Raw genomic sequence first — 26,048 nt, forward strand, 5'->3', positions numbered from 1 at the left:
TCGCTTTCATCCCCTCACTTTATTTTCTCTCCGATTTTTATCCAAACACTCCCTAAATTTGACCATTTTTATACGACATTTTGAAGGGGAACGTGATTGGTCGGGACCTTAATCTTGTCCATTGCTAACTAGACCCTTTACCCTAGGCCTTAACAAACTCAATTGCCAAATAATGAGCTAATTACATGGTTGTCACTACATGGGCGGTTGAAAAATGAAAACTAGTTTGGGGCCGGGTCTCTACTAGCTAGTCTATAGACAATTAGACATGGCATGCTTGCAATGTAATGATAGCCACTAAGATGATAATATTAATCATTTGTTGTTTGTGTGTGAATTAAGTAAGCATATTATTGCTTTGGAAATACTCCCTAGTCCGTACATTACACGACCAGCTAGTATGGCACAATGCCACCATGCTACACACGTAAAGATTAGAGCATATTCAGGGACGTAATTAATACGGAGTATGCTGTATGTGTGTATTGTATTAGGGTCAAGAATGATGTAATGCTGAGAATTCGAGATCCGAATGGGTATTCGCATCAAAATGAGAAAACAAATTACGTATTTTGGGTGTTCCATGAGCCACAATGCCATAACAATAATATACACGTAAACGACCATTTGAGTTGAACTTGCAATCTATATATCATCATCCATTGTAAATTAATTAGTCTTAAGACAAGGCCCTGTCGTTCTTTTCAGTTGAAAGGAGTTGAACTGAACTGAATGTAGTTGACCTGAACTGAATTTAATAAAACTGAGCTAAACGGAATGTAACTGAAGTTTGAGTTAATTTGTGAAGAGATGAACTAAACGAAATTAGGCCGAGCTGAAATTGATCACTCAATGTCGTTCAAGGATCATATATCATTGTTGGGACGTTCCCTCCTACATGGAGGATGAGCCCATTCAATTGGGTTAGCTACATATATTATTATTGCTAGCTTATGTGACAGTTTCTAGTAAGGATGTCTATTTCCGTCTTTGCCCTTACTAATGTGAGGCTTCTTTGAGAAGCTACTAAAAACAATTTGAGGCCACAAATATCAGATAACAACAACACACAAAAATAGAAACTTGAGAAATCTAGAGAAAGTAATACCAATCCCGTATACCCCCAAAAATCTCAAATTTGAAGATTCGATTCCAGCATCATACGAGCTCGGATTGCCGCCAAATTTTGGGAGGTTGTTCATACATCCAAGAGGAAGGTTTCTGCTAATTTTTATGCCATTTGGACTTCTCTAGACTGGTATTCTCGTTCTGCTTTGTTTGTGTAGTTTTATGTTTGTATACTGCTACTTGGCGATGTTTCTTGTGATTTATCGTGTTCTTGAGTTTGTGGCTGCCTCTAGTAGTGACTAGGGAGGACTAATTTCTGTACCCACTTTGATTCTTGTTGATTAGTGGAAGGGCTTGGTGTCGGCTTACGACATCCGTGGTTTTTCCCACATCGGGTTTCCACGTAATTCTTGTGTCTTGTTTTTTCTTAGCTACTGTTTTTTAAAATTGTTTATTTGTCTTAGTATTGCTGCCAATTTCTTGTCAAAATTGCATTTTGGTTAATTTCCATCTTACGACACAAAAAGGGGAAAAGCCAGTGTATTAGTTTTTTCCGTTGTGCGTTTGTCTACTCTGCTCCCTTTTCCCAACAATCACTAATTTGTATTAGAGAATCAACTTGTGTATAAGTTGGATTTGAGTATTAGACCATGATCTCTGCAACATCATACATACTGATCATAGTAATTTTTAATTTCTTATTACAAATTTTCATAAGAGTACGTACAAGTAGTATTAATGGAATTTCGTATCAGAATCCAAAATATAGATTGAAATAATGCATTGGATATGGATCACTTGGAGTTGAATCGACACTAGTGAAGAGCGGGAAGAACTTGTCTCAAAACTTGACGGGACGTAACTTGGTAAGCGTGTTGCGTCAAATGAATGCCATCCCAACTTACTCGAAGATCAGGGTTTGGACAAGATTTTACACCAGGAGCTCCACATATACGACCTCCATCGAAATTGAATTCATTGTTACCCGTCCCACAACATGCCTTGTGTATTCCATCTTTGTCAAATCCTACAATATATACAAATTGCACCCAAATTCTAATTCCGCAAACAATACTTTCTATTAGTAAATATATGTAAAGATATTTATGCCTAGAATTAGTCTTGTATATCCCTGATATCTAGCCGTATAGTTAGTAACCATATTCTGTACACTCCTATATATTTGTGAATAAGATAACTCACCCATCAGGGGATTACATTCAATATGGTATTGATGTATCACTTTCATATATGCTTTTATAGCTCCCTTTACATCATATTTCATACCGTTTCGTGCCTATTATATCATTTATATGCCTTATTTCAATGAATTGTCGAAATCTGTAGCTATTTTATGTTTTGATGCGAAATGACTCGTTATGAGTATGATCAAGCCGAGATTGGCGTGGCGGAGACGGCATAGAAGAATACACGAAGCATGGCACGGGAAACGAGGAATCATGAAGACTGGAAGTCAAAGTAGAGAAGGAGAACACGTGAGCTAGTTCCTCGATCGAGTCACTTCCGACTCGATCGAGCATTTTCACTCGATCGAGTCACCTCGACTCGATCGAGGACCCTTTCAGCGGATTTATTTCCCAATTTCCTAAAACACTTATCTTTTATTATAAATTGGAAACTCGGGTTTATTGTGGATTTACGTTATATTTTTGCTAATCTTCTTTGGAAACTCTCTTAAGAACCCTAATCTCTCTTTTGTATGGTACTAAACTTTCCCCATTAATTTAATCATTGTTTTATGTTCTTCAATTATTGTTTTCATCTTGCAATTATGTTTTCATCTTTAATCATGTTTGTTGTTGTTATTATTGTCATGAGTAGCTAATCCCCTCATCTAGGATGAAGGGGATCTAGGTTGATTAAAAGGGAAAGTCAATTAATTGCTAATGGTATCATTAAAGTTGTTGTTTGATTGTTGTAATTCTTCTAGTTAATCACTTGAGGCCTGAGTTATTAATTAGTGTAGCGAATCGATCCTATCCGAAATAGGGTTAGAATTGATATAGGTGCGACAATCAAAAGAGAGTATCTAATCATAGCGACCGCATATTAGAATCGATCTAAAGGGCATAATGGAGTCGACCGATCTTATGACCTTAAACAACTTGATAGATTTAGTAATTGATTGATAATCCCCGACTGATTGACCTAGTGAACCTAATTCCTAGACTTTTAATATTATTGTTATTCATCATTTAATTACATTGCAATTAGTTTGTTAGAATCAACTCAAAACAAAACCCCGAAATTGGTTACTTCTAGGCAATTTAAATACTCTTAGACTTAGCTTTCACCGCCTCCCTGTGGATTCGATACCTGTCTTATCACTAGCTATTTTTGTTAGTCCTGAGATAGTTTTACTTTGATTTGGTAATACGACTTTAGCCACATCAAATTTGGCGCCGTTGCCGGGGAGGCAACAATTGTTTAGTCTTTTTGTGTTTATTTTGTCTTTTTGTCTCAGGGAACCCAGTTCCTTGAGACCGTTCTTACACTTTCTTGTTAGTTCTGTTTATGCCCAGGTCTAATAGGTCCGAGATTATTCCTTTTGATCCTGAACCTGAGAAGACTTTTCGCTACAGACGGAAATTTAATCAAGAAGTGGGTCAAGTAGAAGACTTGAGTATACTTGACGTCGAAACGGCGAGCTCCACAGAGGCAGCCGGTCGATCTCACGAAGAGGAGGAGGAAGAAATTCCTATTCCTGATATTCCTATTCCTGAAATTCCAGTTATCACTGAAAGTCCTAAAGCCCCCATCATGCCTACCTTAGTCACTCCGAGCCAACCTTAGACTCTATTCCACAAGGGTTTAAGCCGCCCACTACTACCAATGGAACATTCGAGATTCGGCCATCTTATATCAATTTGGTGGAACGAAACATGTTTGGAGGGACAGTGCCGAGGACCCCGCAACGCACATGGAGAAATTTGTCACTTCTTTCTTTGTTCTATCCCATTAACTTGGTGGAGTGACACAAGATCAGTGAAGCAAGTGCTCTTTCCTTTCTCTCCGAAAGATGGAGCTTTGAGTGGTTGAGGGATATGGATATGGATCTTGAAGGAGTTACAGATGAATTCCTTGGCTCTTGCTTTCTACAAGAGGTACTTCCCACCTCGGAAGACTAATGCTTTGAGGAATCAAATTACTAGTTTCAAGCAAATGACCCATCGAAGATTTGAATGAAGCTTGGACTCGCTTCAAGCGTTTAGTTCGATCGTTCCCATCATGGTTTCCCAAAGTGGTTCCTTTGCAACCAGTTTTATAACGGGTTGTTTGACGATCATCGTGCCCTTTTGGATTCATCGAACGAATGGGAGGTTTCAAGACAACACCAATGATGGTGACGCGTGGAAGTTGATAGATCAGATTGCTACCCATACCGCAAGGTATGGAAATCCTAGGGGAAGCACGCGAGGTACTGGAGTTGATAGTGCTCTGGCGGCACAGCTGAAGACTATTTCAGCTCAGTTCTTTGAGATAAAAACTACCCAATCATTGGGTGGTCAAGAGAGAGTTCATGCTATGAGTCAGCAAGTAGAGGAGACTTGTGCTAGATGCGGTTTAGATGGTCATGGTGCAGCTGATTGTATGAGCACATTTGAGCGGTTCTTTGCCTTTCAGCTTACAGACAAGGTGCACAAGGTACACCTTTCTCCAACTTCTACAATGAAAGAACGAAGGAACATCCTTTCCTTCAATGGTCTAGTCAGAATGTGCAAAACCCTTGGCAGTCACAACCGAGAAGAATGTTTATATCCCTCCCAACAATCGTGGTAATCAGTCACAAGGAGGATATCAAAGGCAAAATCAAGGAGGCCAGCAGTTTAACAACCAATATCAACAGCCTCCTCAGCAAACTCCTCAACAAATTCCTCAACAAGCTCCAAACAATGACATGGGCCGAGTTGCGAAACCTTTTGCAACAAACTTTGACGATGCGTGAACGAGACGGCTCAAATTTTTCGAGTGATTGCCCATAACAAGATGTTAGATAATCAAGTGGCTCAGATGGCACTTCAAAACCCATCAAAACAGGCCGTAGGTCTTCCTCCTCAAGGCAAGCAAGCTCATGAGCAAGCTAATGTTATTGGTGAGGAGCGGTACTTCTTATACGAATCCCGACCGCAAAGTCTTGAAAATGAAGTGCCCATTATCGTTGATGAAGTCCCTTACATGCATCCCAAAGGATTGGGTAATTTGGAGCTTAGTGATGATGAGAAAGAGCCTGACGAAGTTGAAACACGAGCTGACGATAAAAGTAAAAAAGACGAGAAAGCTGAACCTGCCAAGGTTCCTCGACCGAGTCACAGGCGACTCGATCGAGGATCCACCCAGCTCGATCGAGTCACCCCTGACTCGATCGAGGATCCCAAATTGTCAGCAGACGGTGTTTCAAAAGTTATTTCTAAAGAGAAGCAAGCCGAGCCCATAACTATTTCACTACCTTTTCCTCATCGACAACAAAAATCCAAGCTGGATAAGCAGTTCGGTAAGTTTATGGAGGTCGTGAAGAATTTACAGGTAAGTGTCCCTTTTACTGAATTAATTACGCAAGTGCCGGCTTATGCAAAGTTCATGAAGGAGATTTTGACAAGGAAGAGATCTTTTGACGCGGTGGAAACTATTGCTTACACTCAGAAGTGCAGTGCCATGTTGCCAATTAACTCACCACCTAAATTGAAGGATCCAGGAAGTTTTTCTATCCCTTGTCAAATTGGTCATCTTTCTATTAGTAAAGCTCTTTGTGATTTGGGAGCTAGTGTCAGTGTTATGCCGTATTCTATCTGTAAAAAGTTAAATATGGGTCCGTTGTGATTACTAATATGACACCTGCAGATGGCCGATAGAATCGTTAAACACCCTCCGGGGGTGTTAGAGGATGTTCCGTTCGAATAGGGAAGTTTTTCATCCCCGTTGATTTTGTTGTCATGGACATGGCTGAAGACAACCAAATCCCTATCATCTTGGGCAGACCGTTCTTACATACTGCGGGGGCGGTCATAGATGTTAGGCAAGGGAGATTGACCTTAGCTGTAGGGGATGACACGATTATTTTCAACTTAGAAAAAGCATTGAAAAACCCCATGATAGAAGAGACTTGTCATAGTATAGATATTGTTGATTTTACTATTGATGAGTGTCTTCCTATGTGTTTTGTGAGGGATCCTCCGGAGATTGCCCTGGTTTCGATCCGGTGATCGACGGGTTCATGGAGTCCGAAGTTCATCGAATTGAGAAGCTTCTAACTGGAGAGGAATGCCCACATCAGAAGGTATACAGTTTGGGTGTCACACCTAAGGTAAGCGAGGTAAAGAAACCTGAATTGAAACCCTTCCCTCTCATCTCAAATATGAATTTCTTGATGATCGTGAAATGAACCGGTGATTGTCAATGCTAACCGATGAAGGTCAATTATCCGCTTTGTTGACTGTTTTGAGAACTCATAAAAAAGCAATTGGGTATAGCATTGACGATCTCAAAGGTATTAGTCCTGACTTTTGTATGCATAGAATTCACTTGGAAGAAGGCCACAAGCCTAGTGCACAAGGTCAGAGACGGCTAAATCCTCCAATGCAGGAGGTGGTAAGAAAAGAGGTACGTAAATTGCTTGATCTTTGGTATTATTTTCTCTATTTTCGATTCTAAATGGGTCGATCTGTCCAAGTTGTACCTAAGAAGGGAGGTACTACGGTAGTAAAGAATGATAAAAATGAATTGATTGCTACTAGACTTGTTACAGGATGGAGGATGTGCATTGACTATAGGAAGTTGAACACGGCCACTAAAAAGGACCACTTCCCACTTCCTTACATTGACCAAATGTTAGAGAGATTAGCATGTCATAGTTATTTCTGTTACCTAGATGGCTACTCCGGTTTCTTTCAGATACCCATTCATCCTGAGGATCAGGAAAAGACCACTTTCACTTGTCCATATGGTGTATTTGCTTATAGGAGGATGCCCTTTGGTTTATGTAACGCTCCTGCTACCTTTCAGCGTTGTATGATGGCCATATTTTCTGATTACATAGAGTCTATCATGGAGGTCTTTATGGATGATTTCAGTGTATATGGTGCGATTTTGATATTTGCTTGAGAAACTTGACTAAAGTTTTGCAGTCACTGTGAGGAGAGCAACCTTGTTCTCAATCGGGAGAAGTGCCACTTCATGGTTACTGAAGGGGTGGTACTCGGTCATTTGGTGTCGGGTAAGGGCATTCAAGTGGATAGAGCTAAGGTTGAGGTAATTGAGCAACTCCCGTGCCGGTTAATGTCAAAAGTGTGCGTAGTTTTCTTGGTCATGCAGGTTTCTATCGCCGCTTTATAAAGGATTTTTCTAAAATTGCTCAACCTCTAACTCAGCTTCTTCATAAAGATGCTCCTTTTGTGTTTACTGACAAGTGTGTTCAAGCCTTTGACAGGATCAAACAAGCACTTATCTCAGCTCCTATTATCCGATCACCGGATTGGAGCCTTCCTTTTGAGATTATGTGCGATGCCGGTGACTATGCGAGTTGGAGCTGTTTTGGGACAGCGAAAGGACAAGGTGTTACATGCCATTTATTATGCAAGCAAGACTCTCGACGATGCACAAATCAACTATGCCACTACAGAGAAGGAGCTTCTTGCAGTTGTCTATTCTTTAGACAAATTTAGAGCTTATCTTGTTGGTTCTAAAGTTATCGTACACACCGACCATGCAGACTTTAAAATATCTTTTAACCAAACAAGAGGCTAAACCTAGACTTATTAGATGGATTTTATTATTGCAAGAATTTGATTTGGAGATCCGTGATAAGTCCGGTCTTTGAAAATGTTGTTCGAGATCATTTGTCCAGATTGAGATTCTCGGGAAGAGAGATTTTGCCCATCGATGATTCTTTTCAGGACGACCATCTTCTAGTCAGTAGTGCAAATACTCCATGGTTTGCAGATTATGCCAATTATTTGGTAGGAGGAACGCTTCCTCTTGACCTATCTTATCAGCAGAAGAAGAGGTTCATGCATGATGTGAAGAGGTACTTCTGGGACGATCCCTATCTGTTCCGAGAATGTGCGATGGTATATGAGACGATGTATCCCGAGAGGGTGAGGTACGTGCCATCCTTTCTCATTGTCACTCTTCTTCATATGGTGGTCATCATGGTCCTTCTAGGACATTTGCCAAGGTAATGCAATCGGGTTTTTATTGGCCTACTATCCTTAAGGATGCTTCTAACTTTGTCCGTTCTTGTGATGCTTGTCAAAGAACTGGCAATATCTCGCAAAGGCATGAGATGCCTCAAACTGGAATCTCCGAAGTAGAGATTTTTGATGTTTGGGGCATTGATTACCAAGGGCCGTTCCCTACATCTTTTGGGAACCAATACATATTAGTAGCTGTGGATTATGTTTCTAAATGGGTGGAGGCAATTGCCACCCCCACTTGTGATGCTAAATCTGTTGTTAAGTTGTTTCAGAAGACTATCTTTCCACGGTTTGGAGTGCCTCGCGCAGTGATTAGTGATGGAGGCACGCATTTCAATGAGCGTCATCTCAATTCTCTCATGAAGAAATATGGCGTTACACACCGTAGAGGATTGGCTTATCATCCTCAAACCAGTGGACAAGTGGAAGTTTCCAACAGAGAGCTGAAACAGATCTTGGAAAAGGTGGTAAGCAAGAATAGAAAGGATTGGAGTCGGAAGCTCGATGATACTTTGTGGGCTTACCGTACTGCCTTCAAAACACCGATTGGCACCTCACCTTACCGACTTGTCTATGGCAAGTCCTGTCATTTACCTGTGGAGCTTGAGTATAGGGCTATGTGGGCCATTAAGGAGCTGAATATGGATCCCTCACTGGCGGGTGAGAAACGACTGATGCAGTTGAATGAGCTAGATGAATTTCGATTGCATGCCTATGATAGTGCTCAAGTTTACAAGGAGCGAACGAAGAAGTGGCATGACAAGCATATCTTGCAAAGAGAATTTCATGTTGGTGAGAAAGTTCTCTTGTTTAACTCTCGTTTGCGCTTGTTTCCAGGTAAATTGAAGAGTAGATGGTCTGGACCGTTCATCATTATCGATGTGAACAAATTTGGGTCGATTCTGTTTGCATTTCGACACGAAAGACCTTCAAAGTGAATGGGCAACGTTTGAAGACGTACTATGAAGGTGCTTTCGTGGGGATCATAGAGGCTCTTGACCTCTTCCCCATTGATTCTTCTCACTGATGAAGAATTAAGGTCGTGCGGGACCGCAAAAACCAGCGCTACCGAGAGGCAGCTCGGATTTTGTAAATCATTAGTTTGTAATTAGGTCTTAAATTCACGTATTGCTTTTGTTTTTGTGTTTCTTTGAACCTTGAGAGGCGAGGAGAGGGTACTTGATATGCTTTCAAGTGTCTTTTGCAGGAATTTTGACGGGATTTGAAGCTATGAGTAACAAACAACGAAGAAAGGAGCCCCAGACTACTTCCTCGATCGAGTCAGCTGCGACTCGATCGAGGAACCTATCGACTCGATCGAGTCACTTGCGACTCGATCGAGGAACCTGTGTTGAATTTCAAAAAGTTTAAAACGAGAGTTGGGTAGTCCTGAAATTGGATCCTCGACCGAGTCACATGCGACTCGATCGAGGAACCAAAATAAACCCGGTTCCGCGTTTTGTTTTTGCCGGTTTTGTGTTTAAGTTGCCCTTATTTCCTTCACTTTTCTTCTTCCTTTTTCGACATATTTCCTGCAATCCTTCCTCCTCTACTACTCATTCTCTCTTTATTCATCATAATCATCATCAAAACTCACATATAACTTGTGCTTTACTGCTTATTACTTGATTGAATCATTCTCTTGTGCTTATTTTCTACATTCTATTGCTTAAATTGCTCAGGTAAGTCACGATTTGTCTTTCTTTGTCTCGAAAATTCTGAGTTTTCATGCTTAAATCTTGAGTTTATTGCATTGAATCTTCCATTGCTAGTATACAATTGCTATTTCCTTGCTTTCTAGCCCCTTACTTGTTGAAATTCATGCCTAATTTGCTAATTTGGGAATTAGGGTTCTTCAAAATCCGGGTAGAAATTTTGCATTAAATTGGTTAGAATTGTATTCTATTGCTTGGAATCTTCAATAATTGATATATACTCATGTTCCCCTAAGTTTTTGGATGCTTTCATTGTCATTTGGAGTCTTAAAAATTGATTTTTCGGACCCATAAGTGCCAAAACCGGGACTGTTTTTGTGACATTGTTGGAGTTTAATTTTCTACTTGTTCTTATGTAGATAATGTCGACTTCCCGGCAAGGAAATAAGCGGACTAGACCAAGGAATGCACCGGTTCAACAACCCGAAGTCATTCCGGAGGAGATTGTGTCTTCGGAGGATGAGTTGTCTCCCTTAGACGATTATCCTTTTATCGAATTTCGTGACAAAGTGCAGAAGGACAGGTTTGTGTATCTGTTATCCAAATCTATGAGTGCCACTCGATGTGTTGATCGGAAAATTTTGCGCACTCTGAAGATAGACGACATTATGTTTGGGATGTTTAATGAAATCGGGTTGCAGGGTCTTTTCACGCTCCACGAGTTATCTTACCCTGCCCTGACTCTTGAATTTCTGAGTTCTTTTACTTATTTGCCCAGTGATCACCTAATTAGATTTCGTTTGCTTAATGTTGAACGGTCTTTGACCTTTGGCCGTATTTCTGAAATCTTGGAGTTGGATAAACATACTGAAGGGGACTTGTATGGTGTTGGTGGGTTGTCGCTACTCGTTATTTCCCTTTGTTTCTTGGTTATATGGATGCGGACGTTAGTGCCATGGCTTTGTTAGATGTCCAACACGTTTGCCTTCGTATGTTTTTGAGGTATCCGAGTTATTTCTTTGTATGGTCGGGTGATAAGAGCAAGACCTCCACTATTGAGGTCTTAATACTTGCTAGTTATTTGAATCCTTTTAGGGAGGCGACATTCCAATTCTCTCCCCCGCTCTTGTCTCGCTCAAAGCATTTGATAGGGCGATTGGGAGGTACGGGAACCTTTTGTGGTGCTCTTGTCACCAAAATTGCTAGGTTGTTTGTGACTTTGAGGGTGATGACCCATATGAGCCCATGGCTGACTATGAGCCACTTGTTGATGATGACCACCTTCGCTATGACATTTCCTATATTGATATTAAGAATGGGAAGGACCATTCCGGAGGGTCCGCGGTGAGTCATACATGCTTCTTCCTTGCGCCCGTTTGCTCATTGTTGAGCCCCTCGAGGAGAGTACGGCCGTGGAGCGACCCCCACCCGTCACTTATCCGATTCCCGAGGATCTTTTGATTACTTTTCCGGGTCTAGCACTACCACCACCACCGGCGGGCGCCGAGACGTCGAGCACCCACTACCCATCGCCTGGTTCCTACCGGCCCGCTCCTCCTCCACCTCCTTGACCTATTCCACTTCAAAGGCTATGCTCCAGGTTACCATTTTGATCCGTCGTTGAACGGGAAGTGAGGATGCATACTGGCATCAACACCGCTTTTATTTCGAGAGGAGGATGTGGGAACAGATGGAGGCTATGACTTTAGCTTCGGGGGGGGTGATCGCGGTGTGTCACCTTCTTACTACACTACTCCTCGTGACGACAGCCGTGTGTTTCATCTTTACGGAGTGACTCCCACAGAGTTTGGACAGTTTAGCACCGAGTTTGGTGCATTAGGCCGTCCCTTCTACACTCCAGTCCGCCCCTCTCAGCCTACTTCTGTTTTCGGGGAGGACACCGGCATCCCTTGTTCCCAGAGAGGCCCGTTCGGCCAGTTTGCTGCTTCTACTTCCACCGCTGCTGTTCCTGGAGGCGCTCGTGGTCGAGGCCGTGTTCGGAGACCTACTCGTGGTAGAGGCCGTGGCCGCAGCGCCGTTCCTGATCCTGAGCTTATGTCCTTATATGCTGATATTGATGGTTTTGATGATGGTTCTGGAGCCCAGAGTGGATGGTGGTCACTACATCCCTCTCTTTCCAGCTGGTTTGGGGGAGGCTACTGCATTACAGCTGGTATTATCTTTCTTTTTATTTTTATTGCATTTCCTTTTTACCCTCTTTCCTTTATTAGTAGTGTCCTATAGGTTGTTGGGTTTTCTGTGTGATTGATTATCTTTGAGAGGCGTCACAATGAGGACACTGTGACATTTAGGTTTGGGGGAGTGTGTTTATTTCTGTTGTGTGCTTTTATTTATTGTTGTGTGAAAAAAATCAAAATTCCAAAAAAATTTGAAAATTAAAAAAATCCAAAAACATGTCTTTTATTTACTTTGTTTATTTTGAGTCGAGTCATGGTGAATTGTATAGCAATGATGATAACCTGCTTTGTCTTTGCATTTGAGCCTCATTTAGTTGTCCATGTACGTTGTTTTGACCTGTTAGCTATGATGAACAAAGCTCTTTACTCAAGTCTTGACCGTCACAATATGCCTTATGCCGAGTAGACTTGACTTTATTTTGTTGGTAAACCACTTAAATTTCTGAGGTCTTTAGAGCTTCCTAGGCCGGGAACATTAATAAACCGGTCTCATTGTTATTTAGGCTGATGAGTGTGGTCTCCTTGTGGTATATGTAATATCAAACTGCATAAGTGTGACATTAGTTTCTTAGCTTTCGCGCATTCATTTGATTAAGTACATGTGGATAGGCGATTCTTACCGTTCAAATAAGCCTTACATCACCCAGTTTTGTTAGCCCGTTTGAACCATGTAGCCATTTTATATCCTATTTCTTAGCTACATTCCAGAATTTGCCTACCTTTTTCGGGACAGTCGCAGTTGTTTGAGTCCTTATTGTTATAGCTACTTTGGTTGGGTTGGGACTTTATTTGTCATGTGGGTAGTAGCTATCTTTTTGTAACAATTGTGTGACCTCTTATGTTGAAAAAGAGAAGTATTATGAAGCAGCTAGAAAAAAAATGAAAGTCTCGAAAGAAAAAAAAAAAGAGAAAAGAAAAAAAAAAGGAGAAAAGAAAAAAAAAAAAAGAGAAAAAAAAAAAAAAAAGAAGAAAAAGTTTCGAAAAAAAAAAGAAAAGATTCAAAAGAGAAAAGAAGAGAAAAATGTATGCTTCATTCAGTTTTGTTAGGAGATCGTGTGTGGTAATTACTGGAGTCTAATGCACATTTGGAGAGCCTTGACATTTCTCTCATATGTTGTCAAAGTTGAGATTATTTCTCCAGTTGGATGTTTGTTTTACTTATTAGTTTTGGCTATTGGTCTAGAGCTGCGACTACCGTCTGAGCCTCACATACCCATACGTGCTTTTGCACAAGCCACTTCTATGCCCATGCCACTTTACCACCTCTCTGTCCCTGATACATGTACTTGGTCTGCCTTGTGAATGCGTATTAGCTGGAGGATCTCTTATCACATTAGATTGCATGCATATCTCATAAGTTGAGTGAGTGTCTTATTTCTTTCTATCTTACATAAATCACCCATTATGAGTGCATGAGTGAAACCGCGAGAATCCGACAAAATGGTCTTGCAAGGTTGAAAAGCATTTGGTTGAGTCTCGGTATCATGTCACATCTTGAGTAAGAGCTGCGTGAGTCTATTACCCGTGCTTTTGAATTTGTTTTATTAAGCACAACTTCGGTCATTACTTTGTTATAAATATGGACAGCTGAGTCTTGTATGTGCCTAGACATTAGCTCTGAGTTATTCATTCACCATATGTTTGTTGTTCTTTGTTTGGTCTGACTGCTTTGCTTGAGGACAAGCAAAGGTTTGGTTTGGGGGAGTTTGATGTATCACTTTCATATATGCTTTTATAGCTCCCTTTACATCATATTTCATACCGTTTCGTGCCTATTATATCATTTATATGCCTTATTTCAATGAATTGTCGATACTGCCGCTATTTTATGTTTTGATGCAGAAATGACTCGTTATGAGTATGATCAAGCTGAGATTGGCGTGGCGGAGACGGCATAGAAGAATACACGAAGCATGGCACGGGAAACGAGGAATCATGAAGACTGGAAGTCAAAGTAGAGAAGGAGAACCTGTGAGCTAGTTCCTCGATCGAGTCACTGCTGACTCGATCGAGCACTTCTGACTCGATCGAGTCACCTCTGACTCGATCGAGGACCCTTTCTGGCGGATTTATTTCCGGAATTTCCTAAAACACTTATCTTTTATTATAAATTGGAAACTCGGGTTTATTGTGGATTTACGTTATATTTTTGCTAAGTACTGCTGGAAACTCTCTTAAGAACCCTAATCTCTCTTTTGTATGGTACTAATCTTTCCCCATTAATTTAATCATTGTTTTATGTTCTTCAATTATTGTTTTCATCTTGCAATTATGTTTTCATCTTTAATCATGTTTGTTGTTGTTATTATTGTCATGAGTAGCTAATCCCCTCATCTAGGATGAAGGGGATCTAGGTTGATTAAAAGGGAAAGTCAATTAATTGCTAATGGTATCATTAAAGTTGTTGTTTGATTGTTGTAATTCTTCTAGTTAATCACTTGAGGCCTGAGTTATTAATTAGTGTAGCGAATCGATCCTATCGCCGACCGGGTTAGAATTGATATAGGCTGCGACAATCAAATAGAGAGTATCTAATCATAGCGACCGCATATTAGAATCGATCTAAAGGGCATAATGGAGTCGACCGATCTTATGACCTTAAACAACTTGATAGATTTAGTAATTGATTGATAATCCCCGACTGATTGACCTAGTGAACCTAATTCCTAGACTTTTAATATTATTGTTATTCATCATTTAATTACATTGCAATTAGTTTGTTAGAATCAACTCAAAACAAAACCCCGAAATTGGTTACTTCTAGGCAATTTAAATACTCTTAGACTTAGCTTTCACCGCCTCCCTGTGGATTCGATACCTGTCTTATCACTAGCTATTTTTGTTAGTCCTGAGATAGTTTTACTTTGATTTGGTAATACGACTTTAGCCACATCAGGTATCAGCCTAGGTTTCGAAAATAAAACCCTAAATCTAGCCTCCGTCTACCCTTCCCTTCCCCGTTTCACTGCTAATACAGCCACCCACACCCGTTTCAATGCCTGGTGAATCCCCCACCTCATCGAAACTCCATCCCGTTTACACCGTCACCAATATTCAAAACAAAGTTCGAGTATTGGACGGTGTCAAAGTTCCGTATTCCTCATGGGTCCGATTGTTCCTCCTTCACGCTCGCGGTTACAAGGTGCTCCATCACATTGATGGAACCCCGGCGCCGGCTAAAACTGACGCCACGTATGACGAGTGGTGCGAGGTTGATGCCCATGTTTTGCAATGGATATACGGAACCCTCAGTGATGATCTTCTTGCTCGTGTCCTCGAAGACGAATCCACTGCCCACGCCGCCTGGGTTCGAGTCAAGAACATCTTCACCAATAACAAGGGCGCTCGGGCCGCTGCCCTTGAGCATGAATTCTCCAATTTGAAACTCGAATCCATGCCGTCTCTTGAAGCATACTGCCAACGTCTCAAAGACCTCGCCAGTCAACTCAAGGATGTCGATGCTGCTGTTACGGATCAACGCCTCGTACTCCAATTGGTTCGTGGTCTCTCCTCTGGGTACGATACAGTCGCCTCCTACATCCATCAAACTCTGCCTAGCTTTGCCTCTGCTTGTAGTATGCTAGAACTTGAGCACCACCGCAAAGCTAGCCGTGAAGAGCCTCCTACTGCTCTTGCTGCCCCGTCGTCGCCTCCATCGGACTCCTCTGGTTGGGTTGATGCCAAGGCCCAGTCATCAACCACCTCTCGTCCCAAAGGCAACAACAACCGTCGCAACAAGGGCCAATCCAACAATGGTACTGGTCGCTCAAACAACCGTACCAATCAGCCTCAAATGGTCTCTCCCACCCCTACTTTTGCACCTATGCCATGGCCACCAACACCCTGGCCCACTCCACCCTGCCCCTATCCTACCTACCCTGGGTGGAGCCCACCCTGGCAGCCTTGGGGTTCGCCCCAACCCCCACGTTTTTCATCTTCTACTCGCTCTAATTGGCGTCCACAATCTCCTGCTCATCAACGTATCCCTGCCCAAGCATACATGGCAGAATCTGAACCTCCTCAAATGACTGATATTGCCCAGGTCTTTAATGCTATGTCTCTGACCCCGCAATACGACGGCCCGTGGTATATGGATACTGGTGCTTCTTCTCATCTTACATCCGACGCAGGTACGCTTACTTCTCCTTCCAATAATGCTTCTAATATTCGGTCTATATTTGTTGGCAATGGCCATAGCATTCCAGTTCGGGGGACGGGGAATTCCCTTATACCCGCAAAAGACCGCACCTTACGCCTTAATAATGTCCTTTATACTCCCCATATCATAAAGAACCTCATTTCAGTCCGTCAATTTACTAAGGACAATCATGTATCTGTCGAATTTGATCCACTTGGTTTTTCTGTGAAGGATCTCCAGAGTGGGACGACGATTCTGGGAGCAATAGTCGTGGCGAGTTGTATCCTGTGTCCTCCTCAACGTCTTCTGCCAGCTCTCCTTTTGTCGGTCTATCCTCCTCCACATGGCACAACCGTCTCGGCCATCCAGGCCCGGTCATTCTTCAGCGTCTTAAGCATAATTCTCGTGTCAGTTGCAATAAGGAGCACGACTCCAAGCTGTGTCCGTCGTGTCAGATTAGTAAGCATAAGCGTCTTCCTTTTGTCGAGTCTCACACGTTTACTATAGCACCGTTTGACATTATTCATGCCGATTTATGGACATCTCCAATTTTGAGTCACACTGGTTTTAAGTATTATTTGGTTTTAATTGACAATTTTACCCAATTTGTATGGGTTTATCCTCTAAAGCTCAAGTCTGATGTATTTATCAAATTTATGCATTTTACGTCTTATGTCAAAACTCAATTCGAACGACCAGTTAAAACGTTCCAATGCGATTTAGGACGGGAATTTGATAATAATTCTTTTCGCACTTATGCAACTCAGAATGGTCTTGTTTTTCGTTTTAGCTGCCCTCAAACTTCCCCTCAAAACGGAAAAGCGGAACGCATGATACGTCGCTTAAATGAGATCGTTCTCGCTCTTCTTGCTCACGCGTCTCTGCCTCCTCAATTCTGGGTAGATGCACTACATACTGCAGCCTATCTCCACAATATTCTTCCCACAAAAATACTCAATTTTCGCTCACCCACTTCCGCTCTCTTCCACAAAGAACCATCCTACACTCACCTCCGTGTCTTTGGTTGTGTCTGCTACCCAAACTTATCTGCTAAGATGGCTCACAAACTCGCACCCCGGTCCACACCTTGTGTCTTTCTTGGTTACCCGTCTGAAAACCGGGGCTATAGATGCCTTTCTCTTGCCACTAACAAAATTATCTTATCTCGCCATGTCACTTTCGATGAGTCGGTGTTTCCATTTGCGTCGTCCTTCACAGCTAAACCCGACACTTACACCTTTCTTCAACCCGCTGACCATCCCCTTGCCCCCCACATTTATGACCACATCGCTGCTACCCCTCCTGCTCAACCAGACCCCCATGCATCTCCCCCTCCTCGCCATAGCCCTACCCAACAGCAACCTACCCCTGCCTCGCCTGCCACACCCGCCACAAATCCTCAAACAGCCACACCCATGGACTCCCCTGCCTCCACGGTGTCCCCTGCCTCAACCAGCACTCAACCCCTCACCCCGTCACCACCACCACCACCCCCTCCCCCTCCCCCTCCTCCCCCTTCCCGCACCATGACCACCCGTGGTATGAACGGGATATTCAAACCCAAGGCTCTCATACACGAAACAAAACCGAACCTCAGCCCTCTCCCTAAATCCCCCACCCTTGCCCTTCGTGACCCGAACTGGAACGCAGCAATGCAGGCCGAATTTAGTGCGTTAAAGGAAAATCATACATGGGATTTGGTACCCCGTCCCATGAATGCCTCTGTCATTCGGTGTATGTGGTTATACCGTCATAAATTTAAGGCGGATGGTACATTGGAACGGTATAAAGCCCGTCTCGTGGTTAATGGTAAGACTCAGCAGGTTGGTGTTGATTGTGATGAGACCTTTAGCCCTGTTGTGAAGCCTACCACTATTCGTACCGTCCTCAGCTTAGCTACCTCTCGTTCTTGGCCCATACATCAACTTGATGTAAAGAACGCTTTTTTACATGGGGAACTTGTCGAAACTGTTTATATGCATCAACCTCCTGGTTTTGTTGATCCTACTGCTCCCCATCATGTTTGCCGTCTGCGTAAGTCTCTGTACGGTCTTAAGCAGGCTCCCCGGGCTTGGTATCAACGTTTTGCTAATTTTGTCATGTCACGAGGTTTCCGTAGTAGCCAATGTGATACTTCTCTATTTATATATAACCACGGGGGTGACATTGCCTATCTTTTATTATACGTGGATGATATTGTGCTTACGGCCTCGAATTCTTCGCTTATTCACCGCATTATTGCTAACCTTTCTCGTGAATTTGCCATGACTGACCTCGGGGTACTCCATCATTTTTTGGGCATCACTGTTACTCGTAATGCAGGAAACCTTTTTTTTGTCACAACAACAGTATGCCAAAGACATCTTGGGTCGTGCTAATATGTCTAGTTGCAATCCATCGACCACACCCGTTGATACCGGTGCTAAACTGAGTGCCACGGCCGGCCCTCTGATCGATGACCCTACCTTGTACCGTAGTCTCGCCGGGGCACTACAATATTTGACGATCACCCGGCCTGATATCTCTTATGCCGTCCAACAGGTTTGCCTATTTATGCATGCCCCTCGGGCTCCTCATCTTCATTTTTTGAAGCGCATTCTTCGTTATATCAAGGGCACTATTGATCATGGTCTTACTATCACTCCATCTCGTCCGCATACTCTCACAGCCTATTCCGACGCGGATTGGGGTGGTTGCCCGGACTCCCGACGATCTACTTCCGGCTACTGTGTTTTTCTCGGGGATAATTTGGTGTCCTGGTCGTCAAAGCGCCAGCCCACTATATCTCGGTCTAGTGCCGAAGCCGAGTACCGGGCCGTGGCAAATGCTGTGGCTGAAACAAGTTGGCTCCAAAATCTATTACTTGAATTACATGTACCTGTTCGGAAAGCCACACTCGTTTATTGTGATAACTTATCAGCTGTTTATCTCTCCAATAACCCGGTTCAGCATCAACGTACTAAACATATCGAACTGGATATACATTTTGTACGTGAGAAAGTTCAGGTTGGTACTGTCCGCGTTCTTCATGTTCCCTCCGCGTATCAATATGCCGACATTTTCACAAAGGGTCTACCGCGCCATTTATTTGATCGTTTCAAGACCCGGCTGGCGTCGTCCGTCCTCCTCCCGCTCCGTCTGCGGGGGTGTATTAGTAAATATATGTAAAGATATTTATGCCTAGAATTAGTCTTGTATATCCCTGATATCTAGCCGTATAGTTAGTAACCATATTCTGTACACTCCTATATATTTGTGAATAAGATAACTCACCCATCAGGGGATTACATTCAATACTTTCATCTTAGCCACTACCTGACCAGTTGGCCTACATATGAAGTGCCAAGTAGTCACTAGCTCGATATGAAATAAAAAGATTAATTGCGGGACTTAATTACCTAGAGCAGCAGCATTTCGGAAGATTGATCTTAGTGCATTGAAATAATCTCCATAGACAATCTTAACATTAGGATGTCGTGCTTGGAGGGTCTTTATCGCACGTTGAAGTTGAGTATTGTGAAATATTGACAAGTCGTTCCACTCTTTCAGGCAACCAAGCTCATCATACTTGGTTCGATCATTAGTCTTATATGCAGCTAGATATATTGTCATACAACCTACCGGAAAGTTTCCCGGCACCACCAGTCTCCTAGCACCGAGATCAATCAATTGCTACATACACGTATATAATAAGTCATTGTCACATATCGACATAATCTTGACGATTTAAAGTAAATTAAAATCGAATAGCTTACCTTGACAACGTCCATTATAGTTTGAACAACTTTAGGAGTTAAACTTTTGAGGTCGTTAGGATTTTTGCCTCCTCCAAATGCCAGACCATTATAATCGTTACCTCCAATTTATCCGACTAGAAAAAGTGCATTTCCAAGCTTTTTCTTGCAGTCTATAGAGATATAAAAATTTATTCTGTACTAATTAATTAGTAAACTTAATTCAAATTCATAAAATTTTCTAGAATTCTAAAAATTATAGGATGAGTAATATGAAATGACTTGCAATATTTTATGATACTTTATCATAAAGAGAAGATTAACTACATAGACATAGTTTATTTTAAAATCAGTTTACAAATATGTACGTCGTTTTTCCGTTCATCTAGCCTTGGCTATGTATATTCGGCTACGTTGAACATTATGGAGGGTGTCTACATAAAACTAAAAACTACGTTACTTGCTATTCTCATTTGATTCCTTACATTTTCATTTATTTACAACGAGTATTTTAATTAAACGTAAAGAATTAGTTGGTTGTACTAAACAAGCTAAAACCCTAATTCGTAAGTAGAATTAATTAATAAAGTAGCTAGAAGTGAGATTACCTCCTTGATGGGTGCATATTTTAGGTAGGAGAGACTTGAACCAAGCAAGTTGATGAAGTAAAGAGGTTTCGGAAGTAGTCATTGCAGTTGCTCCAGCAACAGCGAAGTTTGCTCCATGACTAAATATTCCCGATTTATTCATATATGGATCAAGTAAGGGTAACTTAAAAGACCGTGCTATTCCATTATTTAATTGGAAAACATGCAAATATAGAGATAAGTTTAGTAACAATTCATGGGATAAAGTATGAGCATTTGAGCACAATAATTATATAGCAGAGAACGTACTACGCAGTATGAACATACTGAAAATAGCGGGTTTTTTTTAACGTGTGATCTAAGGAAACTAATGTTAGAAAAACCATTAAGAATTTTCTCTAGCATATCAATTAGCGGAATTTATTAAAATCAATAGTTTAGGTTAACATATTGTTTTCATACTTTACAAAATGATAAACAGGGATATGAACAAGTTTTGATTAAATATTTGTTAACATTTTTTAAGGGTAAAAGGTGTCAAAAAAAGGATTTTTCCTAGTTTACTCATTCAATATGTTAGGAATAATAAGCACCATACTCGGAAAAATAGTAGATTAAACCCTAACTTAATCTACTACTCGTATTTTAATACGGATTATATATGCTGTTAACAAACACCAATATTAGCATATTGAATTGGCCTCGTTACTCGTTAGTTAAACATGCCAAATGGTAACTAAGCTACATAAAATAACTGTTTGATAAATAAGTAATTTGAATAAGGAAAAAGCTACATAAAATGAAAAATTATCTTGAGAAATAAGCTACATGACTACTACATTCTTGCATTTTAGCTTTCAATTTTTTTTAATGTAGGATATTTAAATGTTGCCGGTTTTTAAAGATGGGTTAATCTAACTAATATGTGCAACAAAACTTATATAGACGGGCATAGCTACGAGTTATTTATAAATTTGTTCAAAAGAAATACTCAGTAATTTACGTTCCCACATTCACAAAGATGTTCCACTGGTTATTATTGATAAAAAGAAAGAGCGTAACTTCTAGGTAATTAAATTTTTCATTTACGAAAATGTGAAAATCTATTTATCTATTTAGAAAAAAAATGATTACCAATGTAATCAACTATAAGAAGTCCATTTGAACAGCGACCGGTAGGATGTCGAAAGATGGTTTGTCCATAAGGAGATTTACCACAACCATCGTTAGCATTCAATTTAACATTGTTTCCGGTGTCGGAAATCGAGTCTCCAAACTGATATATAGCTCCGAATGACGGGTTTTGAGCTAGAACAACGACATTAATGCCATGATAAGAGACGAAAGTAAATAAAACCGAAAATGTAACAAAAGCTTTCATATTGCTTCCACAATTATAATTAGTGGGACATAAATATGAATAAGAATTACAAAAAGTGGGATAATAATTTGCACAATTTTGGAATTGGAATAGAAGAGATTAAGAAAATTTTCCCAATATTTAACGATTTAATTTAACATAATCTCTATTATTATTCCAAAATTTTGATTAGATATGCTATAATGAAATTAATCCATTATTGACACAATGTCATGTTGGAAGAGTAAAATGCTTTGGTTAAAAATATATTTGAGACCTGTCACAAGTTTTTACATGTGGATGATATTGTTCTTACAGTTTTACCATCGATTTTCCTTTGTTTGGTTATCAGCATCCCAAATTCAGAATTTTGTCACTAGATATAATAGGTTGCAGTCTCTTCTCTCGCAACCTAATATAGGTTATTATCGCAATCTTAAATCTAACAAATTCCTTAAGAAAGACTCTTTTATATGGGTATAATTATATCATACTAATCATATATTTAGACTGATATTAAAGGGAAAAGTAAGTGTCTAGAAATGTGACAATGACAAATATAAAAAAAAAAACAGCGAGTATTAAAATATAAGAGAATCAATCAATGTATATAAATTGGATTGAATCTTGTTCTATTTAAGATAATAATTATTCTTAAAACAAATTTGTATAAAAGTATAATAAGTAGTCTATAATTTATGTGTTTTCCACTGTGTATCAGAATGCAATGTATACTTTGAAACAATGCTTCGGATATGGATCACCTCAAATCGAATCAAAATAAACTAGCTAAGAGCAGGAAGAATTTGTTTCAAAAGTTGATCAGCCATGACTTGATAAACGTGCTCCGTCAAATGAATGCCATCCCAACTTACGCGAAGGGCAGGGTTTGGACACGCTGTTACACCCGCAGTTCCACACATACCACCTCCGAAATTGTATTCGTTGTTACCAGACCCACAACATGCCTTATGTATATTATCTTTGTCAAATCCTGCAATATATACAAATTATTACATCCAAAAACTCAAAGTCCGCATACAAAAACTCAAATTTATCGACAATACTTTCATCTTAACCACTAATTGTTGGATCACAATGATCCAAAATATTAGTCAAATTATTGTTTCCTATTATTAAGTTAATTTGTTATTATGATTCCTAATATTTAGGTTAGTTAGGTTTAATGATTTGAGAACATGTGATGGTATGTGTCGTGGGTATCATCCCACTTCTTCCTAGTTTGCAGAATTTAGTTGAGCATTGTAAGCCTATTTAAGGGCCCTAGATGTATTCGATTTATTTGAGTCAGTTTATGAGAACTTTCTCCATATGTTTCACTCTCCTCTCTCCTTTTTTAGTCTATCACTAATTCCATCTTTCAAAACGTAATTTAGATTATACGAGTAACGTAAAATAAAATAAAAGTAGTACGTGCGAGACTAACCAAGAGCAGCAGCATTTTGGAAGACGGATCGAAGTGCATTGAAATAATCTCCATAAACAATCTTAACTTGAGGATTTTGTGCTTGGAGGCTCTTTATTGCGCCTTGAAGTTGAGTATTGTGAAATGCGGCTAAGTCATTCCAATTTTTCAGGCAACCAAGTTCGTCATACATGTTTGGATCACTGGTCTTATACGCCGCTAGATATATTGTCATGCAACCCACCGGAAAGTTCCCAGGCACCACGAGTTTTGTAGCACCAAGACCGATCAATTGCTGCATGTACGTAATATATAAGTCATTGTCACATCTCCACATATAATCTTAAATTTCATATGGTAAATTAAATGAAATATGAAATATGTTACCTTGGCAACGTCCATTATAGTTGCTACAACTTTAGGAGTTAAACTTTTGAGATCGTTAGGATTTTTGCCTCCTCCAAATGCCGGACCGTTATAATCGTTACCTCCAATTTCTCCCACTAGAAAAAGTGCATTCGCAAGCTTTTGCTTGCATGCTATTTAAGACAATAAAAGTTCTAGTTAATTACTCCATATTGACTTTCAATTTCATAATTTTTTTCTAGAATTATAGACTTTTAAAAGTAAAATGAAAAGTAAGTTAGATTCAAATTAAATGGACGAGTACGTACACTTTAAGATCAATACTGGTTTTAGATTCAATGTAATGTAACATGTTTCGAACTCAGGTTATAAGTTTGAAACTCAATATTGTATCGATTAATTATCTACGTCGACATACATGTAAGTAGAATTAATGGTGTAGAAGTGAGAATATTATATTACCTCCTTGATTAGGGCATATTTTAGGAAGGAGAGACCTGAACCAAGCAAGTTGGTTAGGTAAAGAGGTTTTAGAAGTAGTGATTGCAGTTGCTCCCGCTACAGCAAAGTTTGCTCCATGACTGAACGTACCCGATTTATCCAAAATTGGACTAAGTAAGGGTAACCCAAGTGCTTGAGCTGTTACATTATTTATCAACAAAATACGCAAATATAAAGATAATTAGTAATAACAACTTTTGGGAAAAATAATGGATACAAAAATTATCTCAAATATTCCTTAGTGATAAATTATACAAAGGAAAAATATTTCATAAACGTAAATAAATTATTGATGTACAATATTGTTGAGATTCATGCATATAAGTAAATCTTTAAAGTTTAAACCTAGTTCTGGGATATTCTACAATATCATATGGACTACTCCCTCCGTCCCGGTCATGTGTATTTCTTTGGTTTTGGTACAAAGACCAACGAAAGAGGAGATGGACCAAATTGAGTGTGAATAACCAAATTGTTCATCAAATGCATTCTTAAAATAGAAAGGACAACAATTGATAGAGACATCCAAAAAATGAAAAAGGACAACAAATGACCGAGACAGAGAGAGTAACTTATTTTCTAATAAGCAGTATATCATATACCAAAGTATATTATGTTGATATCTCGACATATCAACGCTTAGGTTATTGTTATTATGTTTCAAAAGAATGAACTTACCAAAGAAATCAACCATAAGACGACCATTAGAGCATCGACCAGTAGGATGATTAAAGTAGGTTTCTCCATAAGGAGATGTGCCACAAGCACTAGGACCGCTCAAACTGACATCGTTTCCGGTATCAGAAATCGAGTCTCCAAATTGATATATAGCGTCGATTGACGGGTTTTGTGCTACCACGACATTAATACCATGACTAGTAACAAGAGTAACCAATATTGAGAGTGCAAAGAAAGCTTCCATATTGTATGTTTGCACAATTATTGTTGTTGTAACTATGGTTAGAATTAGGTTTATATATATACTCCGTATTTATCAAGATTGATCATGTAAATAGAAATTAATAGAATTAGCTAATGATTATTCTGTAAGTTACCATAAATTTAGTATATTCTATGTATTTATTTGTGTATATATATTAGTATATTACCATGCAGCTTACCATAATTTATCACGTAACATGCCAAAATAATTGTTTTAAGGTAGATAATTTCGCATGGAAATATTTATGGTAAAGATCTTGGAATATCATAGTGATTTTGTATTTTTGTTGGTATTAGATCTTCAGGCAGAATTATACGGAGTATTTTTTTGGTAAATCAAAGTGAATTATTTTCTTTTAGAATAAATCAAATTGGTTTTTTGGTAAGCTATTAGGGAATAAAGTTTTAATAGAAATAATTTGGAAAATCAAAATGATTTTCTCTCTTTTTTGTAAAATTTTTACCATACATTGTCCAGCAACGTCCCGACTAATGGGTCTCCCGAGAGACGGTCTCTCTCAATAAACGTATTGAGAGACCAAATACAAATTGATAGAAAAATGGTATGAAAAGAAATAAAATGGGTACGTATACTAGATGTCGTAAACGCTAGAATTAACTACCAAATTAACAATTTATAAGCCAAATTATACTCTAGACTACTCTAATTGATAAAGCAATATAGTGCAAGTAAGGATTGATCCCAAAAGAATGACTTTTAAACTAGAGACTTGAATTATAAACTATTAAAACTTAGTTAAGACTCTAACTACAAATTAAGACTCATTAATCGACTTTATAAACACACAATGGTTATTAACAATGACAAACAATAGATGAACATAAAACAAAGGGGGGTTGA

The 26,048-nt window shown here is 39.8% G+C and overlaps 2 protein-coding genes across 2 annotated transcripts; both read right to left on the minus strand.

Moving 5' to 3' along the window:
* Nucleotides 1-1,729: 1,729 nt before the first annotated feature.
* Nucleotides 1,730-22,301, minus strand: LOC141612866 (GDSL esterase/lipase At5g03980-like). The gene is made up of 5 exons (XM_074431619.1): nucleotides 21,726-22,301; nucleotides 20,613-20,789; nucleotides 20,026-20,177; nucleotides 19,669-19,942; nucleotides 1,730-2,095 (listed from the first exon to the last, which is right to left on the minus strand). The coding sequence occupies exons 3-5, from the start codon at nucleotides 20,038-20,040 to the stop codon at nucleotides 1,884-1,886; spliced, it is 501 nt and encodes a 166-aa protein (XP_074287720.1). The 5' UTR covers nucleotides 20,041-20,177; nucleotides 20,613-20,789; nucleotides 21,726-22,301; the 3' UTR covers nucleotides 1,730-1,883.
* Nucleotides 22,302-22,535: 234 nt separating this feature from the next.
* On the minus strand, nucleotides 22,536-25,190 carry LOC141612877 (GDSL esterase/lipase At2g27360-like). The gene is made up of 5 exons (XM_074431627.1): nucleotides 24,923-25,190; nucleotides 24,206-24,382; nucleotides 23,765-23,916; nucleotides 23,399-23,672; nucleotides 22,536-22,945 (listed from the first exon to the last, which is right to left on the minus strand). The coding sequence occupies exons 1-5, from the start codon at nucleotides 25,164-25,166 to the stop codon at nucleotides 22,737-22,739; spliced, it is 1,056 nt and encodes a 351-aa protein (XP_074287728.1). The 5' UTR covers nucleotides 25,167-25,190; the 3' UTR covers nucleotides 22,536-22,736.
* Between the last annotated feature and the right edge of the window lie 858 nt (nucleotides 25,191-26,048).

The sequence above is a fragment of the Silene latifolia genome, chromosome 1, assembly GCF_048544455.1.
Source record: "Silene latifolia isolate original U9 population chromosome 1, ASM4854445v1, whole genome shotgun sequence".
Classification (NCBI taxonomy): domain Eukaryota; kingdom Viridiplantae; phylum Streptophyta; class Magnoliopsida; order Caryophyllales; family Caryophyllaceae; genus Silene; species Silene latifolia.

Bases quoted from the DNA above. Each gene is read 5' to 3' on its own strand.
- LOC141612866 (XM_074431619.1), bottom strand. The intron at 2,096-19,668 runs GTAATTAAGTCC...TATATATTGTAG, and splicing joins CCGAAATGCTGCTGCTCTAG to GATTTGACAAAGATGGAATA.
- LOC141612877 (XM_074431627.1), bottom strand. From the start codon at position 25,166: ATGGAAGCTTTCTTTGCACTCTCAATATTGGTTACTCTTGTTACTAGT. The intron at 24,383-24,922 runs GTAAGTTCATTC...ATAATGTAACAG, and splicing joins TCTTATGGTTGATTTCTTTG to CTCAAGCACTTGGGTTACCC. The intron at 23,673-23,764 runs GTAACATATTTC...ACGTACATGCAG, and splicing joins CTATAATGGACGTTGCCAAG to CAATTGATCGGTCTTGGTGC.